The sequence below is a fragment of the Protopterus annectens genome, chromosome 15.part0 (genome assembly GCF_019279795.1).
Source record: "Protopterus annectens isolate FY-2018-M chromosome 15.part0, PAN1.0, whole genome shotgun sequence".
Taxonomy (NCBI): Eukaryota; Metazoa; Chordata; order Ceratodontiformes; family Protopteridae; genus Protopterus; species Protopterus annectens.
In genome coordinates, this window is record NC_056749.1 from 540,237,706 (window position 1) to 540,263,894 (window position 26,189).

At 42.8% G+C, this 26,189-nt stretch overlaps 1 protein-coding gene across 4 annotated transcripts in view; it reads right to left on the reverse strand.

The window, feature by feature from the left end:
* The window catches only part of AKAP14 (A-kinase anchoring protein 14), a 543,111-nt gene that overhangs the window by 366,329 nt on the left and 150,593 nt on the right, over positions 1-26,189 (reverse strand). For 3 of the 4 annotated variants that reach the window (XM_044057355.1, XM_044057353.1, XM_044057356.1), the window contains 2 exons: positions 17,841-17,999; positions 17,646-17,740 (listed from right to left, as the gene is read on the reverse strand). In XM_044057355.1, coding sequence (XP_043913290.1) covers positions 17,646-17,740; positions 17,841-17,991 — 246 coding nt within the window. In that variant the 5' untranslated portion in view covers positions 17,992-17,999. The remainder of the gene's footprint in view (positions 1-17,645; positions 17,741-17,840; positions 18,000-26,189) is intronic. The other variant, XM_044057354.1, reaches the window with a different exon arrangement.

Sequence of the window (26,189 nt, forward strand, 5' to 3'; positions counted from 1 at the left end):
CTGATGGTTATTAAAAAAAAAAAAATATATATATATATATATATATATATACATATACACACACATATAACCATAATAGTACAATGAAAAATATATATATATAAAAAAACTCATGTTTTAGTGTTTAAGGCGCCTGGCCTTAAGGTAAGGAACTAATGAGGTGCAGCCATTCAAACTAGGATATCTATCTGCTTGTAATTTAGTGATCCATTGTTGTTCTAATTCTTCAGTGTGGTTTTCTACGTCACCACCTCTGTTTGTCCTTACTATTTGTTGTAAGATTAAAAATTTAAAACAACGGCTACTGTCTGTATTCAGGACATGATTAGCTAGAGCATTTGATTGCTTCTGGTTCCGTATGTCCCTTATATGTTCTAACATTCTTTCTTTAAAGCTCCTATTTGTTTTGCCTACATAATAGGCATGGCATGCTTGGCAAAAACAAAAATAAACAACATTGACACTTTTACAATCATAATAATTCTTCGTAAAAAGCAGCACAATTCCTGCACGGGAAGGTGCCCTGTCTGCTTGAAAGATTTTTTTCTAAAAGACTGATGTTCTCTATTACAGAGCTGCTGCTTTAAAGACACATTATTTCTAAAACTGAAGTTTGAGGTGTCACCAACTGTGGAAACCAGACCTGGTATTTCATGTAATAGGTGCCAATTCTTTTTAATAATTTCCTTATACTTATTGATGTCACTTGCAAATCTAAAAACTATTCTAAACTTATTTCTATCAATACTTGTATCATAAGGTATACTTCTATCAGCACTATAAGAGCTCATGTATGGTTTACATCTTGTAGATCTCAATTTCCATGCATCTGCTATCACTCTAGTGATTTCTGAGCTAAAATAGCCTCTTGTTTGAAATTCATCGTGTAACTTATTTAAAGCAACTACTGCCTCTTCATCATTATTATGTAGGCGTAGGGTTCTATAGACTTGTCCTTTGAGGACATTTCTAGGTATGTGTCTCGGGTGCATGCTTGACCTGTGCAGACAGGCATTGGTTCTTGTAGGTTTGTGATAAATACTGGTTCTTATCTGCTTTAAATCAGTAAGGGTGACACTCACATCCAAGAAATCAACACATGTATCAGAAAAAGTAAAAGTAAACTTCAAAAAGTCTATAGTACTATGCAGGTAATCAATGAAATTACTGATATTTTCACCATGCCCTTTCCACAAGACAAAAACATCATCCACGAAACAGACATACCAGAGAATGTAGCCAAAAAATGGGTTAACATCTGACAAAACATATTGTTCTTCCCATCGTACTAGTGATAGATTGGCATAGCTATTTGCACACGAAGTGCCCATAGCCACGCCAATCTTCTGTAGAAAAAATTGATCCTGAAAAGCTACAATATTATTTTCAAGTATAATCTCCAATAGTGCACAGACTAGCATAATCTTATTAGTAGTCAGCTTCTTATTCATTTCGAGGAATTCTCTTATTCTATCGATACCCCAAACATTTGGAATACTAGTAAAAAGAGATTCAATGTCCATGGTAAGGAATACAAATTCTTCATCATTATCAATGGTTTCCATTCTATTTTGCAACCGCTGTAAAAACATTTTTGTGTCTCTAAGAACTGTATAACAACTATCCAAGAACTCATGTAAAATGCCTTCTACATAAATAGATAGAGGCTCAGTGCACCATCCTGCTCCTGATACGATGGGGCGTAAAGGAGGAACCGTGGGATGTTTATGGATTTTAGGGAGTCCATAGATCCTAGGAACTAGAGGTTTTTGTACTGAAAAATAATTAAATAAGGATTCATCAATTAATCCTGTAATCAGTAAATCAAACACTAAAAAAGACACTTTATCAGTGATAGCAATTACAGCTGTTTTTGTCAGCATTTGATAGGTACAAGTATCTAGTAGCAAAACCTTCATCTGGTTAACATATAAATATTTGTCCATTAATACAATTTTACCACCTTTATCTGCTTGTTTAATAATAAGAGAATGTAAATCCTGCAATTCATGTAGAGCCCTATATTCTTCTGTATTTAAATTATGAAAGGTGCAGCTTTGCGTACCAGGAGTATAAGCTTCATTAAAAGCATTTTCACAGATATCTAAAAATCTTTGTATGCCTGGAGGGGTGGGGGGTACAAAAGTGCTAGGTTTCTTGTATATATTTACATTGACATTTTCATTATTACGAAACATGCATTTTAATGATAAATTCCTACCATGCATTTTAATGATAAATTCCTACCAAGCAATTTCAAGTCTGTTAGCATTTCAGTTAAATCTGCCTTCTTGGCAGGTATAAAAGACAAACCCTTATTAAGCAAACTGTTTTGTTCATTAGTTAGAGTAAAGGAAGAAATGTTAACAATAAGATCAGTTTTTACATCCTCCTTTTCTTTGAAAAGTGTGCAGTACTCTCCATTTGATTTTCCCTTGCTGTCTTTCCCATATTGGGATTGCTTTTGGCTCGAGCTCTGAATGGAAGAGCTGCTTTCAAAGTGAATTCTCCCACTTTCAAATTCTCTAAAAAAACACTAGTATCTGTAGCATTTGCTTGTGAAGTGTCTATTGGAGTCTTACCTATATTGTTTGCATTCCTTTGTTCTTCTGACTTCGAATTTTTATCCATATTCGATGTAGATGTATTCCCATTCACATACACAAAGGATGCAACTTGGAGAGTAGGAACACTAGAATTTACATGTTCTTGGTCAGTTTGTTGTATTGCCATGCTTTCCCTCATCTCAATAGCGCGAGAACAGGAAGTGGAAGCCTGTGTCTCAGTATTTAGTGTCCTACTAGTTCCTCTGTTCACTGTAGCAGGATTATACAAAGGGGTTCTATTTATAGGGTCTCTCGGCCATGAGAAGACATTATTGTTGCTAAAATCAGTTTTATCTCTGTTTAATTTATTTAATTTAACATTTTGAAGCTTTTTCTCATAGGCACTAATGCTTTCATGCAACTGGCCCATTTTATTAAGGGTGATAGTAGCAGGAAAGGTTACAGATATCTGGTTTTCTAGTGTCACAATTTCAGTTTTGAGCTCAGTTTCAAGAGGTGTAAAAAACTCTATAAGGAGCTCCATATACTTGGAGCTAAAAGATAAATTCAATTCTTGCCACTTACGTAAGAGTTCAGGATATGTATTCCCATAAGTTGGCATATTTAAGATACGTATACCTCGAGGTATTACTTTAGCTTCCAATGAAGCTTGTAGGTGTAGTCTTTGCCATTGTAGTCGTTTGTACTTATATAGAAGGTTTTCTAGCCCCCTATATTGTGCCTGAAACTCAATCATTTTTTCCATCTCTGAACCAATATCCACTGTATTTGCCTGTACGTCATTGTTTAATAATGGATTCACTGGTACTTCAAGAAGCATTAAAAATCGACGATGCTCATTAGATGATTCTTGGTTGGTATCCATGTCCATATTATATCCACGTGCAGTGTGTCCTTAGCCGAATAAAAAATAGGAACTGAAGATGCAAAAACCAAACGGCTGCAGGTACACTGAATCGCTGTCTTACCCAATGTTAGCTGCACCTGAAGTATCTCTGATGTGTTATTTTGGGCTACCAGTCTAGAGGTGTGCACATCCTTTATGAGTATGGAGACACCACCACCTTTGGAGCTTCGGTCTAAGTTCTGGAGCCAAAAGGTGTGGAATGCGTTACAGCCTGGTAGAGCAGGGGTGCTTTCTGCTGCCTTAAACCAGGTCTCTGTTACAGCACAAATGTTGATGTTCTCCATTTTAAGGAGTGTCTTGAGCGAGTGCATTTTGAGATTTAGACTTCTAGCATTGAGCAACATGACCATCAGATTGCATTTATTTGTAGCTGTTATGGTGGTAATTTGGTCTTTGGAACACCACCTAAAAAAGGCACTATAGGGGTGGCAAGAGCCTTGGCCAGTATCCGGAAACCCAGGGGTGACAGATGCAGGCCATCTCTGGCAAAGCATCGATGTCTGTCAATCATGTCATCCTAGGCAGACAGATACTGGATCCCCTTATAATGACACCAGAAATTTAGCCAATTGTTGAAATCAATCATTTTCTGCTTGTACTGTGGTATCATTCTGGGTGATGGTAGGATGCTGCTCAGGGCTAGGGTCATACCCACCTGGGCTACATAATCCGAGAGCTCCTCCATGTCTCTTTTCATGTAGTCCAGGGAGGTATGTCTCACGTCATTCACACCCACATGTACAATGACATTCACACCCACATGTACAATGACAGAGTCATATTTGTACCTGTTGTTGAGTGACCTGAGTGCATGCGTTATGTGCTGGATCCTGGCACCTGACAGGCAGCTGACTGTTACTTTCTCCTTATTCAACCTAGTGAGTGGGACATCAGTGTGCCTCACTATCGAGTCACCTATGACTAGTGTGCTGGGCATTATTTATTTTATTTTATTTTATTTTTTACTTTATTTTATAATTGATTAACGGGTTGGTCTGACTGGGCAATCAGGTGCCTGTTTTCAGCAGAGACCCAGAGAGAAAAGCTCCACATACAAGACAATCATAAAAAAAAAAAAAAAAAAAATACAAAATACAAAAGCCCCACATACATGATAAAAATACAAAAGTCAGAGAGGAGTACAAATTAATAGCGCAAACAATAGTATATCATGGCATAGTATGATGAGAGGTTAAGAATTGTACAATATATAGAGTGTACAGTAACAAAGCAGAAAATATAATGTATTTGAGTAAGAAAGTGCAGTAATAATATATACAGTTATATACATACATTTAAAAATATAATTTGTTACGGTAGTTTTTTCTGTGTATTTGACCTTTGAGTAGTGCCAGAGGAAGATTTATCTGAATGGTGGTAGTAGGGCTAACCATGGTCAGCACAGGTACATTGCCAGATGAGACTGAGGTGGGCTTTTAACTGGGTTTTAAATATGGGACTGCTGCTTTGCAATCTGATATCTGGTGGAAGAGAATTCCAGATTTTATCAACTGTGTAGGAGTACAGGGATTCACCAGCACTGTGTCTACACTTAGCTACTTCAAGAAGGGCTTTGTTTATGGATCTTAGTTTTTGAGCAGAATTGTGAAAGTTGAGTAAGCCTGACAGATCAAGAATCTTGTTTGGGTGGTACAGCAAGTAATGAGCCATTAGACTGTCAGAGTCCATTGCAGCAGTCTCATATAAAACCTTGTCACTGGATTAAGTGTAATCAAGGCAGCCATGGAATCTAAGAGCTGTAAAACCTATTTGGTTGGAGGTCTTTGAAGAAACAGTAGTTGTAGGGCCTGATTTGGTAAGGTGGATAATCTGGACTATGGCAGCCTTACTATATGGGAAACAGCTTCTAAACGAGCACCTGTGCACTCCATGACTTGTGTGGGAGTGAGGTGTGACTTGTTATTGTTCATGATGCCCAGTTTGGAGAAAAGGCAAAGAAAGTAGTCCCTGGTACAAATCAAGAGATGGATGGTGGGAGTGTTAAGGAAACGGTTGTCGAGTAGGAACACACCTGGAATCCTAGCAATCTCAAGTGAACTGTGACCACTGCCATCTACTTGATGAACACTTGTGAGGGCCATAATAAGACTAAAGGGCAGGGCCCTGAACTGGAAATGGTTGGCACCCAGCCAGAAGTAAGGAAACCTCCTGGACCATCTGTCTATTTTGATATGATAGTACACATCCTGGAGGTCTGTCAAGCACATCCAATCATCCTTCCATAAAAGCAGAAGTATAGACTGAACCATTATCATTCAGAATTAAGTTTTTGACAAAAAAGAAGCAGATGGCTTAGGTCCAAGATTGGCCCGAGGTCCCCATTTTTCTTTGGCACAAAAAATAATCTCAAATAAGTTCTGAATTCTTGCTGCTCTGGTAGAACCTTTTGGATGACTCTTTTTTTCTTAGCAACTTTTTGATTTTAAGGCTACCAATTTTCTTTGATGGGGTGGTATGTTAGGTAATTTCTTTGATACTATTAGTGGTGGATGGGAAAATGGAATGTAGTAGCCTCTGGTGATTATTGTCTGCACCCAGACATCTTTGGTGGTGGATGTCCAGGCATCATGGTGCAGAGATAAGCATCCCCAACTACTTCCTGAGTGTAGCAGCCAGACAATTATTCAAGAGCACTGGTAAGGCTTCTTAGTGAAGGGTCCCCTGAACCCTTGGTTCTGTGCATCTCCACTGCCACATGGGTGACATCTACCATTAGGGGTCCCCCTCTACCCGGGGGATCTGTCTCCAAAGGAGTCTTGAGAAAATCACTGGAATTTTTGGAACCACATCTTCTTACCACCTTTCTGGTTCCTACAGAAGGTTGTCTGAGGGAGTAGAAAACCATATTCATATGGCAGACAGGGTTTTCTATCCTTTTCACTCCTGGAGAGTGTCTCTTTAATCATGGGTCCAAAAAATGATCACTTCATCAAAAGAAGCATTGATGAAAGAAGTCTTAAATGGCTCCACAAAATCGCATAAGTGCATCCAGATATGCCTCTGAACCATAATGCCTGATCCTGCAGCTCTAGAAACACCCACAGTAGTGCTAGAGATCAGTTGCATGGAGGAGTTAGAGAATGGCTGAAGGAAGGCCAGCTGTGAACTCTTAGACTTCTTGCCTTCCGCAGACATGGACCCAGAGAAAATGGAAAGTTCCTCAGTCAAGTCCCTTTGAAACCTTGTAATGTGTGCCAAATAATTCTGTGAGTGTAAGACAAAAGTAACTGAAGCATGGACTCCCTTTCCCATATCTGTCCAAAGTCCAAGACTCCATGTCAGTGGGATGGACTGTCAGACTCTGCTCGGTGATTTCCTTTTTGTGGCTGCTGCCACAAACACAGCATCAACAAGGTGCCCTTACTCCAGTGGGCACAGTCATTTGGTGCTACTAGATATTTTTCTGGCTTCTTAGGGATGGGTTCTGCCACATCTAGACCCTTCCATGCCCAGTGAGAGTTCAGATCCACCATCTCATCCACCTGGGAGGACCACCCAGGAAGTAACTGAGCTGATACCAAAAGCCTCAAGGAACACAGACTCTTCCAGGGAAGGGGCTTTGGAAGACCAACCACCCTTCTGTCCTCAGTAGTTCGAGAATCTCTCTGAATGAGACATTCTCAAGGGGAGTCCGTGTCTTCTGTTAGTAACTCCTGTGAGGAGTCAATGTGCCTTGTCTTGCTCTTGTGCTTCCAAGGAAGTTCCATGAGGGGGCTGATCCAGGGAAGACTTGGAAGTCTGACAGGAGTCCTGGATAAGGACTAGCTCAAGGCTAGTATAGACTGGCTGTCCCAGTGGAATGTCATGAGCAGCCGCAGGACTCAGGACTGACAGACAGTTGTGGAGGGGACAACCCAAGGGGTACAATGATGTCTGATCTCTTGACACAGAGAAAGCTCTCTCCACTGTCTAGAAGGCAGAGACTAAAAGAGACCACAAAACCACCCCATTAGAAACCAAAGCCATCTGACTAGGATGGCTAAAGGAATCCCCCTGACCATGTCTCAAAGCAGACGTCGGGGCTGATCTATCTAACGTCGAGGATCCCAGGGGAAGAGATGGCTCTGAGACTCTCATAGTTGAACCCTTACCCCCAGATCCAGCAGCAAAGTTATATCTCCAAGACCCCTCCTGCTCTGACAGTGTCAGTGCCAGGTGGATCAGAAAAAATGCTGAAGTAAATGTTGACCATAACTTCAGATCCAATGCAAACAATCCATGAATCCTCACATCCAACATTTCTGAAATTGTGGGACAGACTGGAGAAGGAGCAGCAATGGGAATCTGGGAAGGTCCAAGGCTCGTTCAAAGCTCACAGGTCTGATGGGGAGATGTAACCGAGAGAACTCCCAACTGAATTTCTGTCCTGATGAATTTCCTCATTGTTCTGTCCATATTCGCTTTAGAGAGACTTCTGGTAGAACTGAAGGAAGATGAAGATGAAGGTGGTCTAGAAGCCTTATGGGGCATCTCTTGCAGAAAAAGGAAAATGCAACCTGGAAGCTATCAGCTCAACAGAGAACCTGGATTCCCTACACGAAGGAGTTCTCAACGAGGAGTGTGATGGACCTGAAGAGGTAAATGGATCTGAGGTCCTTGGAAGTTTTTGAGATGGAACCAGAATCGATGGAGGAAAGTGGTCAGGGGAACTCTTCCTTGGCTCCTTAGTTTTTTCTTTGATCTTTTCACCTTTGTCACCTTTCTATTTGTCTGCAGGCTTTTTAGCAGACAAGGACACTCCAGAAACAAAAGTTGAAGAGGGAAGAAGAAGACCTTTCAGCATATGCTTATCTTGCTGTTCCACTAAAGCTCAATGATTGAATGCCAAACAGATATCTAGGTGACCAGCTCCTTAACAATAAACGCACTCTGAATGGGCATCAGAGTAGGAATTATTTGCCCGTAAGTAACACACTTCTTAAACCCTTTTGGCTTAGCCATATTTAACAAAACCACAATGTTCACAATACTAAGAAATAACCACAAAAGACAGAGAAAGGCAGAAAACAAGCAAAGGTAATAATTATCTTCAGAAAAGATAAAAATCAGAAAAGATACTAACAATGATACGTGAAAATAAGAAGATAGAAGAGAAAGAGAAGGACAGCAGGGAAGGCATGATGCCCAAACACAATGCCAAGTTAAACTAATAATTTCTTTTTTCTTTCATTCTTTCATTCTTTTTATTTTTTACAACACTTGAGGGGAGGAAAAACTAAAGAAAGAGACAAAACAACTTCAATAAGAACAGGAGAACAGGAAAAGGAAGAATAAATCGATAGAGGCAGTCAGTAAATCATTACCTATATAAATCAAATTTGTGGATCACATTTGGGTTGCATGGCTAGACTTATAAGAGCCTTAGTGGTCATTAGCCTAATATACACTTATGAACCTATTAGAAAAGTTTGACTTATCTTGATCGACCTGAGTTACATCAACATCTGAATGGTGAGAGCGGCAAACAAGATCTGAGGCAATGTAGGGTTTGGAGGGGATTATGCGTTAGGGGAAGAGCTTGAACTATGGATCCTACATCTGAAAAGCAGCCAAAATCAGATCTGAGGTCAGATCCAAAACCCATTAGTTGAGGAACGGATAGAAATGACAAGATCACATGTGATGGTAAGCATTCTTTAAAAGAGTTACTAAAAAACCCAAGGGTGAATCTGAGCTAACCTGTCACAAAAGGATATCATTTTGAACTTTGTGGCTTTTACAAACTGGTTTAGAAAAGAAAGATCTAAGACTGGTCTTCAAGAAGCTTCTTTCTTTGATAGCAGAAACATTCTTAAATAAAAAACTTTTCTTATGAAAGAAAAATGGACAGTTCCTATCACCCTGTGAGTCAATAGATGCTTAATGGCAGGAGAGAAAAGGATGTTTTATTGGATGGGGCAAAACCGAAACCGGTTTGGGACCAATAAATATTTAACATTAATTTTTGTTCTGTTGTGCTTATAAACATCTTGGTGCTGGCCATTTGTTTACTGAAATCTGGTTGAAGGGACTACACCAAAGGGAAGCAAAGTAAAAGATGAATGGTTTGAGGAACCAGAAATGACCAAATTAGACTCATCCATTTGCAGCTGAAGCAAATTTGCTGCCTGCTGAACAGGAAAGATTTTTTTGGACATGTTCTTTTTTGGGGGGCTCAAAGAGGAAAGAATAGAGTAATCAGTAAGTTGTTCCATGGTGAAGCCAAAAATGATGCCTGAAACCAGGATAAGACTGACAACAGTAGTTGGTAAGACAGGTAAGTATTAAGAAACTAGATTTTTCCAAACACGCACACACACATACACACACTTTAAACTCTTATCCAAGCTTAATAAAGTTTTAATTAGGGAAAATCACGGAAAACATTAGTTTTAACATTTTTTTCTACAAGTATAAAAAGTTATAGCAAAATGTGATTAAAAGTCATGTGTCAGTCCATAAAAGCACTTTTTCCTAGCTTTAAGTTATTTTAAAGAAAAATTACGTTTCTTTGATAAAAATAAAATGTGGAAGGTTTTTATTCCCGAAGGAAAAAAGAAGTTATGTCTTACCATAATGTTCCATCTGTATTGTTGATCCTCATTCAGTTATTATGTGTGCGTATCGATTCTGACCTCAGAACCGAGCCGGCCATCTTCCAAGCTCACGTCAGCTACAAACTCTCGAGCTAAAACTCTTACCCAGAATTTCCCCCTCCCTGTTACCTCAGATTGGGTTTGCAAGTCAAAAAAAGGCAGAAGCTACCTCTGGTCAAATGACCTAACAGAACTATGGTGAGATCCACTAGAAGCCACAGGAGGGGGAAGAAGGGAGGGTCATAATGACTGAACGAGGATCAACAATACAGATGGAACGTTATGGTAAGACATAACATCTTTATCTGATATTGTTAATCCTCGTTCATTCCTTACATGTGGGACAGAGTCACCAGCTACCTTTATTCCTGGGAGGTTCTTATGGAAGGACATTCCTGAGCATCACAGAACCAAAAGATGCTCTTCCCCTGGAGGCCAAATCCAATTTGTAATGATTGATGAAGGTATGAGGAGTAGCCCAAGTTGCAGCTGCACAAATGTCATGTAAAGAGGCTCTGGCATGGAAGGCAGCAGGAAGTTGCCACCGACCTTGTAGAATGAGCCTTTATGGTAGTAGGTAATGGAATATTATGTTGTCTATAAATGAAGGTCATGCTGTCTTTTAACCATTTAGCCAATGTGACCTTAGCAACAGCACATCCTAATCTAGGTCCAGAATAGGCCAAAAATAACTGGTCTGATTTACAAGAAGCCTTGGTCCTGTTCAAGTAGAAGTGAATTTCCTGTGAATATCTACGGTATGTAGGCAATACTCTCCTCTGTTTGAACGACTGGGGAAGAAAACTGGCAATTCAATGGTTTGATTAATGGACATTTCAGAGATCACTTTTGGCAGAAAGGAAGGATTAGTTCTCAATGACACTCTATCTCTATGAAAAATCAAATATGGATTCTTGATGCATAAGGCTTGAAGCTCAGAGATACATCTGGCAGAAGTAATGGCGACCAAAAACAAGGTTTTCCATGACAAATATTTGAGGTCGCAAGAAGAAGCTGGTTCGAGAGGTGGCATTGTCAAAGCTTGCAGGACTAATGACAGGTCCCACGGTGGAGTAGGTTCTCTAAAAGGAGGTCTTAGATGATTCACACCTTTTATAAAGGTCTTGCATAACTTGTGTGACATAAGAGAAGAATCATGGACACCATCATGAAAAGTAAATATTGCAGCCAAATGAACTCTAATGGTAGAGGCAGATAGACCGGACTGAAATAGGGTAGACAGATATTCCAGTACTATCGACACTGGTGCTGAAAAAGGATCTACTTGTTTTTCTTTCAGCCAAAAAGTAAATCTTTTCCACTTGCTAAGATGTGTAATTTTGGTGGAAGACTTATGAGATGCAATAAGAATGTCACGTACTGGCAAAGAAAGATCATTCTGCCTGGCAATCAAAAGAATTGGAGGAGCCAAGCTGTGAGCTTCAGGCTGTTGTCAGATTCTGCAGATGGGAGATCAACCCAGGGGTTGGATGGAGAATCCACGGTTGATCTAGCAGGTGAGGCCAAAGGAAGGGAAACCAAATCTGACGAGGCCAATACGGTGCTATGAGGATTACTTTGCTCTTCAACTGGCGGGCTTTCTTCAGAAACTGGGAAATGAGGGGGAGAGGTGGAAATGCATAAAGCAGAACCGAGGGCCAATCGTGGACTAGAGCATCCCTGGGTGACTGTCCCAGAGGGGGAAATCAGGGCAAAATAACTGCTGCATTTGTAGTTGGTTGGGGACGCAAAGAGGTCGCAGCAAGGAAGACCCCAGTGGTTGAAAATCTCCGCTGCTATCAAGGGATTCAGGGACCACTCGTGAGGTTGTAGAATAGACCTGCTGAGTCTGTCTGCTATCATGCTGGAACTCCCGGGAATGTGCGTTGCTAGAAGAAAGCTGTTGGTAGCCATCACCCATTGCCATATCCTCATGGCCTCTCGACAGAGTGGGTAAGATTTGGTTCCACCTTGTTTGTTGATGTACCAGACCACCACCATGTTGTTTGACTGTATCGCAATAGTCCCAGATGGCAGCAAGGGATGGAATTCTTGCAACGCCAGAAGCACCACCCTTAGTCCAGAACATTTATATGCAGATGGGCCTCCATTTCGGACAAGTACCTTGGACTGTCTGTCCCTGAAATAGCCCCCAACCTCATCAGTGAGGCGTCTGTGGTCACTGTAGCCTTGGGCTGCTGGGGGGAGAAGGGGTAAGACCATTGTGATGGATTGTGCGCCCATCCACCAATTTAGATCTTGTTTGCAACTGTGAGTTACCCAAATCTTGTCTGAAAGAGGGTACTGAAAGGGATACCATTGTGTGAGCAGTAGCCATTGTAAAAGCCTCATGTGAAACCTGGCCAGGGGTACAATCGTAATGGAGGCTGCCATGGAACCCAACAACTGGAGAACAGAATGAGCTGTGGATTTCTCCCTTGAAAGGATTGGAATCAGTTGCTGTTTTATCCTTAGAATTCTGTGCTCTGGAATGGATGCTCTGCAATTCTTTGTATTCAAGATGACCCCTATGAATTCTGTGGACTGAGATGGGGTGAGATTGGATTTTTGCCAGTTTATGGTTATGCCTAGCTTTTCTGCAGTAAGGAGAGAGTAAGCCAGGGCTTCTTCCAATAGATGTCTGGTGGGGGCGGAGATGAGCCAGTCGTCTAAGTATGGAAACACCTGGAATCCTTGCAGTCGCAAGTGAGCTGTGATGACTGCCATGCACTTTGTGAACACTCTGGGGGCTGTAGAGAGTCCAAAGGGCAGTACTCCTAACTGGTAATGACTGGCTCCCACATAGAAGCGAAGGAATCTTCTTGATGGTCTGTCCACTTTTATGTGGTAGTACTCATCTTGAAGATCTATCGAGCACATCCAATCATCTTTTTCCAAAAGCGGAAGGATAGACTGTATTGTGACCATCTGGAATTTCTGCACTTTTACAAACTTGTTCAATACACAGAGATCCAAAATTGGTCTCCAGTCCCAGGTTTTCTTTGGCACCAAAAATAGTCTTGAGTAGAATCCGGATCCTATCTGGTCTGGAGGGACTATTTGGATGACTCTTTTTCTTAGCAGCTTTGAAATCTCTAATGCTGCTTCTTCCCTTTGACTGGGTGGAATGTTATGTAAGCTTGTTGAGGGAGCTGGACAAAGATCGAAGGGAATATGATAACCTCTGGTTATTATCCTTTGTACCCAAGAATCGGTGGTAATGGTTAGCCAGGCAGAAGGGTACAAAGAGAAACGACCCCCAATCACTTTCAGAGGAAAGCAGTTGGGCCGCTCTTCAGGAGTGCTGGTAGGATTGGCCAGGGAAAGAATCCCTGGAACCCCGGTTACATGGACCCCCCTCTGCCCTGAAAGGGGCATCTTCCCTGAGAGTTTGCCCCTTTGCCTCTAGGGGAGAACTCGGCCTGTGTGTCAGGGAAAGAACCTTGAGACTTTTTGTGCCATATCTTCCCACTCTTCTGGTTTCTAGAGAAAGCTCATTGACGGGAAGAATAATGGACATCCACAGCAGAAAGGGTCTTACCATCCTGTTCACATCTGGCCAGTGTGCTTTTAACCTTGGGTCTGAACAATGATGAGGCTTCGATGGGAGCACTGAGAAAGGAAGCCTTGAAGGGTTCCACGAAATTACAAAAGCACATCCAGGCATGTTGTCTCAAAACAATGCCTGAACCTGCCGCTCTAGCTGCTCCTTCTGATGAGTGAGATATCAGGTGCATGGAGGAGTTAGATATCGATTCGATGGTAGCTAGCTGAGAGGCCACTTTACCACGGACATCATCAGATACAGCTCCAGCCAAAGTTTCAGAGAGCTCAGAAATTAAGTCTCTTTGAAGCCTGGTAAAATGTGCCATATAGTTCAGGGACCTGACTGCAAAGGTCGCTGATGTAAAAGTACACTTCCCTATTCTGTCCAGAGCCTGGGACTCTTTGTTGGGCGGATGGACAGTCTGGCTTTCTTCTTCTGCCAGGTCCTTTTTAGTTGCGGATGCCACCACCAAAGCATCTATAGAAGACCTTTGGATCAATGAGGATCATTAGCTGGAGTGGAGAAAATTTTATCTGGCCTCCTGGGAATGGCCTCAATGGTGCCAGGAGACTTCCATGCAAGCTGCACGATGAGCCGGACAAGTTCATCGGAAGGTGGCGTAACCCAGGAGGTAGGGGGCCAGGCACAAAAGGCCTGCAGGAACACAGACTCTTCAGAGGTCAGGTTGGAGGGCTGCCAGTCACCTCTCTGTTTAAGGATTTCAAGGATATCAACAAAGGATACCTTAGAGGGTGATCGAGGCGGCCCTTCCCCATCATCAAAGTCTGTGTCTTCAGTAAGGGACTCCTCTGTGGAGTCCATGTGCTTCCTCTTACACAAGCTCTTTTGATGATCCTTCTCAGAGGGAGAAGCTGGGGAAGGCAGCTCAAAAGGGGTCTCTTGTGGGAGTATGTCCTGAGACCCTTGCGCCCGGTGTCTGCTAGGAGTGGCTTGTGAACATTGCGGTCCAGAGGAGAGCAGGGAGAGTGATAGCACAGGATCGCCAACCGACACCAAAGTCTTCTCCATAAGCTGGAAGGCCGGTACACCAGAAGAGGGATGGGGACTCAGGGCAGGGGTCACCCCTTGCCTAATTGGCTCAGCCTGCTGACTTGGAGTCCCTGGATGACTGTGAAACGCCAAAGTATGTACGCCACAGCTGACATCCTGGGCCATGACAATACTCTCCTGCCACAAAGGCAACTGCGGCTCCTTAGTGAGGTCCATAAAAGTGAGGGAAGACTGTGCTATATCAAGGGGCTTCAAAGGCAATGAAGGAGGAGAATAAGTAGGGGTCTTTGGTAAAGGGTGACCACCTCCCAAGGAAGGAAAGGTCCTGGGGGTGGAATACCTCTGGCCAAAAGCACTTGATCCACAACACGCAACACATCGTGTTCAGAGAGGCTTCTAGCCAATTTCATGGACATGGCTGAGGGAGAGTCAGGTCTATCGAAGGACGGAGCAAACTCGATGCCTACCACAGAGGTGGTCTGCACTGAGAACAATGGAGCTGTAATGGACTGAACTACTGGTGTCTGCACCGAGGAAATCATCAGTGCCGAAGGCATGGTCTGCACCGACAATGAGGTCGGTACCAAAGTGGTTGTCGGTGCCAAGACCTGAGCTGAAAAAATCGGTGATGAAAGCTGAATGGTCGGTACCAAGAGGGTAGTCGGTGCCAGGTAAGTTGTCGAAGCCGAAAAGGAAATGGGCATCAAAACATCCATCGACATCAAGACCGTCTGCATCGACTGGACAGTCGGTGCCAGTAAGGGAGTCTGAACCGAGGAGCTCCTCGGTACCGACGCGGTATGGGGCACACTAGTCAGTGCCGAGGTCGCAGATGGCACCGATGGCCTCGGTGCCGAGAGTCTATGCACTGCAAGCACAGGAGCCGATGAAGTCAAATCCGAACTGGAAAGCTTAGCTTCCTTAGGTCTCGGTTCCTGAGGGTCCCCAGCTGGAGACGAGGGAAGAGACTTGGCCTTTTTATGTTCATCACTCTTTTTCTTATGGGATCTAGAAGGGGTTGAAGCCTCCGACCCAGAAATAGCCTCTGAAAAAGGAGATTTAAGTAGCCCCTTCAATATTAATTTATTTTTTCTCTCAATTAACGTCCCGTTAGAGAAATTCTTACAAATCCCACAAGGCGGGTCAACTGTTAAATGAGGCACACCCAAGCAACAGACACACAGGGAATGTACATCTGAAGTACGTAATTTATGGCCACAATCTAAACATCTTTTAAACCCTGAGCTACCTTTTTTATCTGTCAAGTTAGTTAAGGAAAGAAAGAAAAAAACAGAAAAATACCAGCAATGGTACAAGAAATACCCGAAGGTAAGAAGGAAAAGGGGTTTACCAATGAAGATAAAAAAAAGGATTATCTTGCAGTAAAAAGAGAGGAAAAGAGTTGAAAAAGTTCAAAAAGAGGTAGTCGCTAAATGCGATAAGGTAAGAGATAACTAATAACTTTTTTTTTTTTTGTGAAAAAAAGTTGTCTTAGAACTTAGTATGAAGAAAAATACTGTACTTAGCTCAAGACAAGTAGCTTGACACGACCGAATGGCGATCTGGCAAAAGAAATCTGAGGTAACAGGGAGAGGAGAATTCTGGGTAAGAGTTTTAGCTCGAGAGTTTGTAGCTGACACGTGCTTGGAAGATGGCCGGCTCGGTTCCAAGGTCGGAACTGATACCCACATGTACGAAATGAACGAGGATTAACAATATCAGATCTAATATTCTCAGCAATGGAGAACCGTTAGTCAACTGTTGGTCCTCAAAAACCCACAGGAGGAGCACTCTTCAGTGACAGGAAAGCTCTGAATGACTTGGTGCCCAAACTGTCAATTTTATTCAGTTCTGCTTGAGCTGATAACAGTTTTGGAATGTGGAAGGTGCCTTTAAGGAAAGCTGGACAGCTGTTATATCCAATGGGGTCTACCTGATAAGACCGAAAAGCCAAAATGTCAAATCTCACAAGATTTAGATGAAATTGCCAAAACCTCACATGAACAAACCCTCAGAAATCCAATGAACAAACTCCGGGTAAGTAACCACGTGTCCATAACAACAAAACAACAAAAAACTGTAAACCAAAGCAAATTAAACCCACCCATGTGAGGGACTTCACCCCCACACCTCCCTAACTAAATGTACCAACTCCAGGACTGCACTACAGTGGAGAAAGGGCAAAGTTCACCATAAAAGACAAGTGATTACTTACCTGCAGTTGTTCGTCTGTGTTCCGGGTGTTCGTTCATGTGAGGTTTCGGCAATTTCATCTCTTTCTTGTGGGATTCGATATTGTGGTATTTTGGTCTTATTAGGTAGACCCATTCAATATAGGACATAACCAATATATCTAAGGCTACTGCAGCAGTGATCAGATGATGAAAATTTATTATTTCTTGCAAAGCGCAAAATCCCCTTATCAGCCTAGCTATGTGCAGCTGCACAGTGGATCTTTCCGAGTTCCACCCAATGACTTTTTTTCCGTAGTCTGTCCACTTAAGTCTCCCATCTGTTCTTTTCGTGGTCTCCTTTAGCAAAAATGAATTTCCTTTGAACATTTAAACTTGTTTTATGAGTTAATACTTCCCCCAAGTTATAATGTTAATAACTTTAAAACATGACATTATAATTCTAATTAAGTTTTTGAAACCATTACTATGTTGTGCGTCTGATTTTTTTTTCTTTTTATTTCTATCCTGTTTTGGGTACGTTTTGTGCATAAAGCTACAAGACTATGTACACTGACCTAACACCATGTACAATACAGTTGCTTATTTACGTCTCAGATAGTCTTCTGGCTCATTTTATAACTGTAAACCACGTAAATGTTCGACCAAACACCAAAAACACAAAAAACAGGCAAATTCCTTCAAGAACGTCTCCAGAACCAAGATTAATCCACCACGAACGAGGAATAGAATAAAATGCTAAAGTTTATTTATTTATTTTATAACTGGCAATTAAATCTCCTATCTAGCAAATAAAAATGAGATATTACTGTACTTGATACCTACAGAAATGAATTCTTCAATCTGTTGTTTTCCTAGTTCCACTGTAAAGTCTTTGCATGCAGTCCATGCCATGGTTTTCTTCTTATAAGAACTGGTTTCTAAATATAAAAAAGGGAAAAAGTTAGTAAACTGAAGAAAGACAATATGACATTCTAAGTATTATGACTACTTTGCAAGGAAAATGAAATGTTTTCTTACTGTTCGGATTCTGATCTTGGCTTGTTCTCTCTTGACTTTGCTCCATGTATCTCAAATGATCAAAAGCATTTTTCATTGCTTCATTAATTATAATGTTTGCACTTTCTGCCAGTATATGTTCATATTCATCATCCATGGTTACGCAACTCATGTTCTCTGCTAAAATGAAAAAAAAAATGGTAATAACGTACCGTAAATCAAAGCTATGTACTTACCATAATGACAGATCCGGGTTGTATTGTCCATTTGAATTCAACTTGTGGGTAATTGGATCCAACTCTAATACGAGGCCAGCCAAATTCCATAGACTTCAGCCTGTTGACCTCCACCATCTCTACCCATAATCCCTCACTCCTTATGACTGCTTTAGATCGAGGTTTTTCCCTTGCTATCCTAACACTGACAGTACTCAAACTCCATTGGAAATAGCTATGAAGGATCCCAAACAGAAGTGAAAAAGGGAAGATCTCCCCAACTCGGTCATCCCATGGTCAAGAGGCTCACCAAAAAAGGTGGGGGTTGGAGGTAGGGCGCATTGAACTAGACAGAAAGTGATAACATGGAGCTATTGTTATGTTAAGTACTAAACCTTCATATTCAGTGTTGTCTTTTCCATCTAGACTCAACCTGTGAAACAGAGTCCTCAGCCACGTAAAACCCTAGGGAGGTCTTACAAAAGGATATTATGCAATACGGTGGAATTAAAGGAAGCCCTGGAACTTGAATAAACATCCAATTTGTAATGGGACACAAAAGTGTTAGGACCCACCCAGGTAGCAATTGCACAAATCTTGTCCAATGCAGCTCTGGAGAAAAAACGTATAATAGCTCTAGTGGAATGACCTTTTGGCTTGCCCTGCAAGGGTTTTAATTCAAACTATACTCAAAAGTGATACAATCAAAAAGCCACTTGGGGAGCGTGACCTTAGAGACCAGCATGCTTAACTGAGATTTTGAAAAAGAAACAAAGAACTGATTACAGACTTTCTGAAAGATTTTAATCTATCCAAATAAAACCTTAACTGTCTATGAACATCGAGACAATGCAGCAAGTAATCCATTTTGTTGGAAAACTCAGGAAAAAACACAGGTAAATGAATGGAGTGATTCATATTATTCTCTGTAGCCACCCTAGGTATAAAAGAAGGTTCTGTGTGCAGAGAAACCCTGTCTTTATGAAAAGCCAAGTATAGATGTACTGATGAAAGGGCTTGTAACTCTGACACCCGCTTGGTGGAAGTAACCTCTATAAGGTCTTCCAGGATAACAACTTTAAGTCAACTATGGCAGAAGACTGAAAAGGAGAAGAAGCCAACACCTAAATCATGAGGGGCAAATCCAATGGAAGGACAGAGTCTCTAATCAAGGGATGTAACAAAAAGTTACCTTTGAGTAAAGCTTTGGAAATGTTAATAGCCAGTAAAGACATTATCTCTGCCAATGTGGAAATTGGAAATGGCTTTAAATAACTAGAGCCCAAATTAATCAAATCCAGCAGGAAGTCAAAAGCAACCGCTGTAGGGGCCAAGAAGGGATCTAACCCCTTAGAGGTAGCCCAAAACTCAAAACACTTCCACTTACTAACATATACCTTATGCATAGACATCTTCTGGGAGGAAAACAAGATATGCACTACTCTGTCAGAAAGCTTGTGATTTCTGGCCATCAAGGGAATGGTAAGAACCATGCTGTCAACTTTATGGTCTGAGGTTTGAGCAGATCTAGGCCTTCTGGGTGAGAGACCAGATCCAGAATGGGATCCAATACCCAAGGAGGGTGCTGCAGAAGAAGCCAAAGGAAGGGGAACCACACCTGATGGGGCCAAAAGGGGCAATGAGGATTACAGTTGCTCTGTAACAGACTGCTTTCTGAAGATCATTAGTGGAGTTGGGTGATTAAGCATCAAGGAGACTCAGGAGCCAAACATGGGTAACTGTCCCTGAGGACAAAGTAAGGCATAACAGCTGCTGCACTTGGTGCTTGGTGTTAAGAGAGGATGTGAACAGATCACAACATGGAGAGCCCCAGTGCTGAAAAGTCTGAGTGGCCACTCTCGGACTTAGGGACCACTCATGCAGAAGAAAAATGATCCTGCAGAGAATGGTCTACTAAAATGTTGTATATCCTCGGGATGTGCACTGCAGCCAGAAACTATTAAGATGAAATCGCCCACTGACACACTCTCATGGGCTCTCAACAAACAGAATATGAAAGAGTTCCCCCTGTTTGTTCAAGTACCACACCACAGACATGTTGTCAGTCTGAAATGAAATCACATCCTGTGGGTGAATGTCCTGAATGGCCTGCAATGCAAGGAGGACCACCCCAATCTCCAGGACACTGATGTGAAGACTGGCCTCTATATCAGACCAAGCCCCATGGACCATCCAACTTTCAAAATGCCTCTCCCCACTCAAGAACATAGGTGTCCATGGTGTCTGTGCCCAGAGCAGGGGGAAGAACAAACAGTCTCCCAGCAGATACCAAGGGAGACTCCAACCACCACCTGATTTGATCCCAACAAATCTCTCTCAATGCAACTGTGAACTCCATCAGGTGTGGCAGATAAGACTGCTGCACCACCAATGTCACTGCAGAACCCTCATGTAGTACCTCACGAGGAGTACTAAACAAATGGTGGCTGCCATGTGCCCCAAGAGTCTGAGAAGCTGATGAGCCACAGTTTTCAGGCATGACACTAATGAAACAGCAAGACCTCTCAGGCCAAAACTCTGGAAACTGGTGGCCTTGCAAACTGAGATACTGTGTCCAAGTGGCAACTTATAAACTGTACAGATTGTACAGGAAGAGGACTGGATTTCTGACAGTTGACCATGATCCCCAAGGAGCTGTACAGCTGGAGTAAGGAGTCACTGGTTCTGATCAATAATTCCCTCATGGAGGGGATTAGAAGTCAATTGTCCAGTTAAGGAAAGACATGAAACTCCTGCAGCCTAAGCCAGGCTGCCACTACTGCCATACACTTGGTGAACACCCAAGGGCTAGTGGTGAGCCCAAAGGGCAGAGCTCAGAACTGATAGTGACTGACTTCCAGCCAGAAGCACAGCAGCCTTCTGGATAACCTTGCAATCTTTACATGATGGCAGGCATCTTTAAAGTCAATTGAGCACATTCAGACATCCAGCCTCAAGAGATGCAGAATAGACTGCACCATGACTATCCGGAACTTGGTCTGCTTAACAAAGCAGTTCAACCTGCTCAAACACAAAACTAGCCTGAGGCCTTTGTTCTTCTTTTGAACCAAAAAGAATTATTTTGCACAGAGTCTGGATCTGCGTTTGTCTGGTGGGACCTTCTGGATGACTCAATTTTCTAACAATTTTTGGATTTTGATGGCCACAACCTTTCTCTGATGAGGTGTCACACCTGGGAGATGTTTTGAATTATTTGGATTTCAAGTATCTAAAAATGTAATTGTATAGCCTCTGGATATGATTGTTAACACCCAAGCATCTGAGGTGATGGCCTCCCAAAGGCTTGGGTGTTGAGCCAACTGACTCCTGACTGCCTCCAGAGATAGACAGCTGGGCAACTCTTCAGAGTTGCTGAAAGGACTTCCCTCCTTGAAACACCTGATTTTGTGGACCACCCTTGCTGCATGGACGGTGGCCATTGTGCTTACATCCTCTGCCATGGCAGGAACCCTCATACAGAGCTTCCTGGAACTACTGCTGTGCTTTCCTGAAAAGAGATATCCCCCTTTTGATTCCTAAAGAAGGTCCATTGACGGGTAGCAAAATGCACTCCTATGGCAGACAATATCTTCTCCTCTTGCTCTTTTCTGGTCAATATGTCCTTAACCTTGGGCCCAAAAAGAGAGGAGATGTCAAAGGGGGCATTAATAAAGGACACCTTCATGTAGTCTGCAAAGTCAGCCAAACTCATCCAAGCATGGCGGCTTAGGACATACCATCAGCTGCATGGACATGTTGGCAATGGACTCAGTCCCCAAGGTCTTCTGAGGCTCTGGAGTCTGCCGAGTCTTAATTACTTTCGACGTTTCTGAGACAATATCCTGTTGAAGTCTGTGAGCTAAATAGTTCAAAGCCATCACTGCAAAGGTGGCAGAGGGGTAAGAACGCTTCTCCAGTCAGTCCATCCCCTGAGATTCCCTATTCAGGGGATAAACCAAGGAGATCTCCTTTTTAGTGGCTGCTGCCACCACGAGAGCATCCACAGCCAGACCCTTACTCCAATGTTGCCGTTCCTTGGGGGGGGGGTGAGAATCTTATCTGGCTTCTTGAGGATTGGTTCCACCATATCAGGCTCCTTCCATGCCCTCCGGAACATAAGGTCAATAACAACGCTAAAAAGAGGAACCATCCAGGACATTGATGGGCCCACCCCGAAAGCCTCCAGAAAAACAAGACTCCTCAGGAGATGGGGCTTCAGCAGTACACTCCCCACACTGCTGAAGCAGCTCCAAGTCACCAAAAGAGGAATCCTCACAGGGGGATTTTGGGGACCCCTTTCCTTCCTTGAGTTTGGTGTCCTTGATGAGGGACTCCTCTGGGAAGTCTAGTAGCTTTCTCTTGCACTACATCTTGCCAAAACCTCCCATACTAGGGAATCAGGGAGGAAGTGGTAGAGTCCCTAAAGGAAGGGCAGACTGGAGGCCACCCAGGGTGAGCTCTCCCAGAATAGGTTAAGTTATGTCTACAGGAACAGATGTCAAAGGGGGGGGGGGACACAGGCTGAACCTGACCACTCCTTCTCCTGAAAAATCCTTTCCACAATGTCAAAGGTGGAGGCCGACATGGGCCTACTGGAACAGATGGACTCAGGATCTGCAGACCTCAAGGATGTACCAGACCCAGTGGCCACTCCAGCCACCCAGATGCCGAGACTTGAGCTAAACTATCCAGAGTAAAATTCCTGAGCAGAATTGATGACCCCGAAACAAGAATCATAGGTTCATAGGTAGGTACTAGGCTACCGGCCCTTGGGCCTATACAAGCCCAGCCAAAAAAGGTACCCTGGCTTTTGCCACCCAAGAAAATTATTTTCCTGTGCCACTGTTGAGCAGAGCCACAGAGGTGATCCCTGGGGTGAATTTCCTATTTCCCATCCAATCATCAAGATTTTTCTTGAAGAGTGCTAATGAGGAGCTTTGTTTGATATAGATAGGTAGTTTATTCCAGAGTATGGGAAGTCTCTGGGACAGGAATCTATGCCTCCATCATGTTCTGTTTTTGTGGTGACAAGGTTTAGGTCCCTAGAGCATGTAGCTCAGAGGGATTGGGATTTCTTTAAGTGGAGCATGTCCCAACAACTCTGGGTTTGACATAGCTTTGTATGTTAGTCAGAGATCACCTCTAAATAGGCGATATGCGACGGAGTAATGCTGGAGTTTTTTGAGACGGTCTGCGTAGGGCATCTGTTTGAGGCTAGTAATCCTCTTTGTGAGGTATTTCTGCGGCCTTTCCAGTTGTTGTAGATGTCTTGTGAGGTACATACCAAAAGGAGCGTTGTACTCTATAATGGGTCTAATGAGTGATGAGTAGAGGGGAACAATGACCTCTTTTTTTCTGGATGAGAAACCTTTTGTGATGAGGTGTGCCACGTAGAAGGATTTCCTGACTACTGTGGCGATGTGATTATCAAAGGAGAGACAACTGTCCACCTGTGTCCCAAGGTCTCTTATCACACTTTCAGTGTTAAGTATACTACCGCCTATGTTGCAATTCATGGGTACAGAGTTTTTACCAAAGGGGATGACAATGCATATTTTGGCATTGAGCTTGAGCCCATGGCTTTGACACCAAACATCTGTCTCAGTGAGGCCCTTTTGTAAGATGTCCACATCGTTAGGAGTTTCGATTATGGCTCCTAGTTTGCAGTCATCTGCGAACTTCGTTAGCCAAAGACCTTCTGTGTTAGCCTGTACTTCAGAGAAGTAGATACCAAACAGGAGAGGACCCAGGACTGAACCCTGTGGTACTCCACTTGTCACTGGTCTGAAGTCAGATTTGGAGTCTGCTACTTTTACAGTGTGGGTTCTGTCAGTGAGCCAGTTGGCAACCCATCTTGTGACATAGGGATTTATACCTAGTTTAGTGAGTTTATCTATAATTCCAGAGTGGGGGATGGTGTCGAAAGCCTTGGCAAGATCTAGATAGGCTGTGTGAGCCACCTTACCCTTGTCTATGGCTTTGGTGACTGCTTCAAAGAAGTCTATCAGGTTTAGGAGACATGATCAGCCTTTTACAAACCCGAACTGGGTGGGGTTCAGAGTTTGGAGATTGCCAATGTCTTTGTTTATAAGTTCCATGATGATACGTTCCATGGCCTTGCAGACCAGGCTCGTCAGGCTAATGGGGCAGTAGTTCCCAGGGTCCGTGGTGGCTCCCCCCTTGTGGAGTGGGATAACCATCGCTGTGCGCCATTCATCAGGTACAAAGCCTGAGGTGAGGCTATGACTGAACATGGTACTTAGATGGGGTGCCAGTTCATTCAGTAGTTCATGTAGAATGCAGCCTGAGATGTTGTCTGGTCCCATGGATGCTGTGTTCTTGGCTTTGGAGAGTGTGGTTTTTACCTGTGCAGCCGTGATTACAGTAACTTTGCATTCTTCCGGTATAGAGATGGGCTCTTTAGGGGGTGAGGGGGGGGTAAAGTTAGCACTGAACCTATCTGCCAGGATGTTGGCAATATCAGTTGCGTGTGTATATTTAGTGCCATTGTGCTGTAACTCAGAGCAGATCTGAGTGTTGCCATTGAGATTCTTGACATAGCTATAGAATGCTTTGTGGTTGTCTTTAGAATCAGTGGTGATTTTGTTTTCGTAACTAGTTTTGGAGGATTTTATCAGGGATCGCAGCTTCTTACTGAGGCTGACCAGGGAGCTCCTCCACTCATGGGATTTTACTCTCTTTTGCAACAGTTTCTTCCTTCTGTTGTACAGTTTGTTTATGGCAGGGGACCACCAGATTGGCTTCCTTTTTTTGGAGGATAGTGTCTTGGTTCTATTTGGGATAGCACGATCCATGCACTCATATAAGTGCTTATAAAGTGCAAGTGCTTATCATAGACTCCAAGCCAAAGACCACTGCCTCAATATCCCGGCTCCAGGGCCCACTTGGCTCTAATATGGCCATATGGCCAAAGTCAAGCAAACTAAGGTATAGGTTGGCACCAAAATCGGCCAAACCATCAGATCCAACCTTAAGGGAGAGATAGCAGCAGGATCTGACAACCTCAGACTTGATGGGCCCGAGGGAGAAAACCATGGTAATGGAGCCGAAGCTTAGGGTTGAGGACCCGAAGCAAAGGGGATGACTCCTTATTGCATTTGCACCTGGAAGAAGGACCACATCAACTGTGCCAACTCGGTGGTCCCTCAACTCCCAACCAACTGGGACAGAAAAGACACTGAAGAAGGCTTGGAGTCCTGCTTATGCATGGAGGCTCCATAGACCGACCCGGACCACAGAATCTTATATCTGGAGCGGAGAAAGGGACGACTCTTTTGAGGATGCCTAGAGGGTGGATGGAGAAAAAGGTGAAAAGGTTCTGCCCAATGCAGCACCCTTCAAAAGGAAGGGACTTGGGATACACTATGTAAAACTACACAAAACATTACACTATAAACACAACCACTATAAATGATAACACACACAGGAAAAAAAAACTTAGCTAAATGCTAGCAAAAGGATACAAGAAATCCTGAGCACTCAACCATGTTGCTATCCAGGAATGGCAGTAAACAAGATCTGAGGTAGTCCTGAGGAGCGAGGGATTGTGGATAGAGGAAGTGGTGCTCAACAGGCTGAAGTCTATAGAAATTGGCTGGCCTCGGATCTGAGTTGGATCCAATTACCCACAGGAAGAATCCAAATGGAAAAGACAAAAATGGATCTTATATTATTAATATGCATTGTTTAAATGAAATATTCAACAAATTATCTAACCCAACCTTTATTTTATTTACTTGGTTTATTTTTGCTGGTCCACTCCACACAGGCAGGTCATTTACAAGTATTTATAGGGTCACTCCATTTGGAGATAAGCCCAAGGGTGAAAGGGTTGAAAGGAGAGGGAGATAAATGAGCAGTCATATGCTATCTAGTTAAGAGTCAAGATTTACCAAACTAGACTGTTTCTCTATACATGATGAGTTATGGCAAAATGTAAATTGAGTAACAGTATTATGGCATGCAGACTATATCCCTATCAGGACATTCATGTTGAGCAAACTCACAGGTCCTGTGCTAACATCACTATGTCCTGCAAGCCAGGAAACATATAAAGCATGACATGAGATACCCCTACAAAAAAAAAAACAGCATGATGACATCAGTCCTTGTCACCCAGCTATCACCTCTCCAA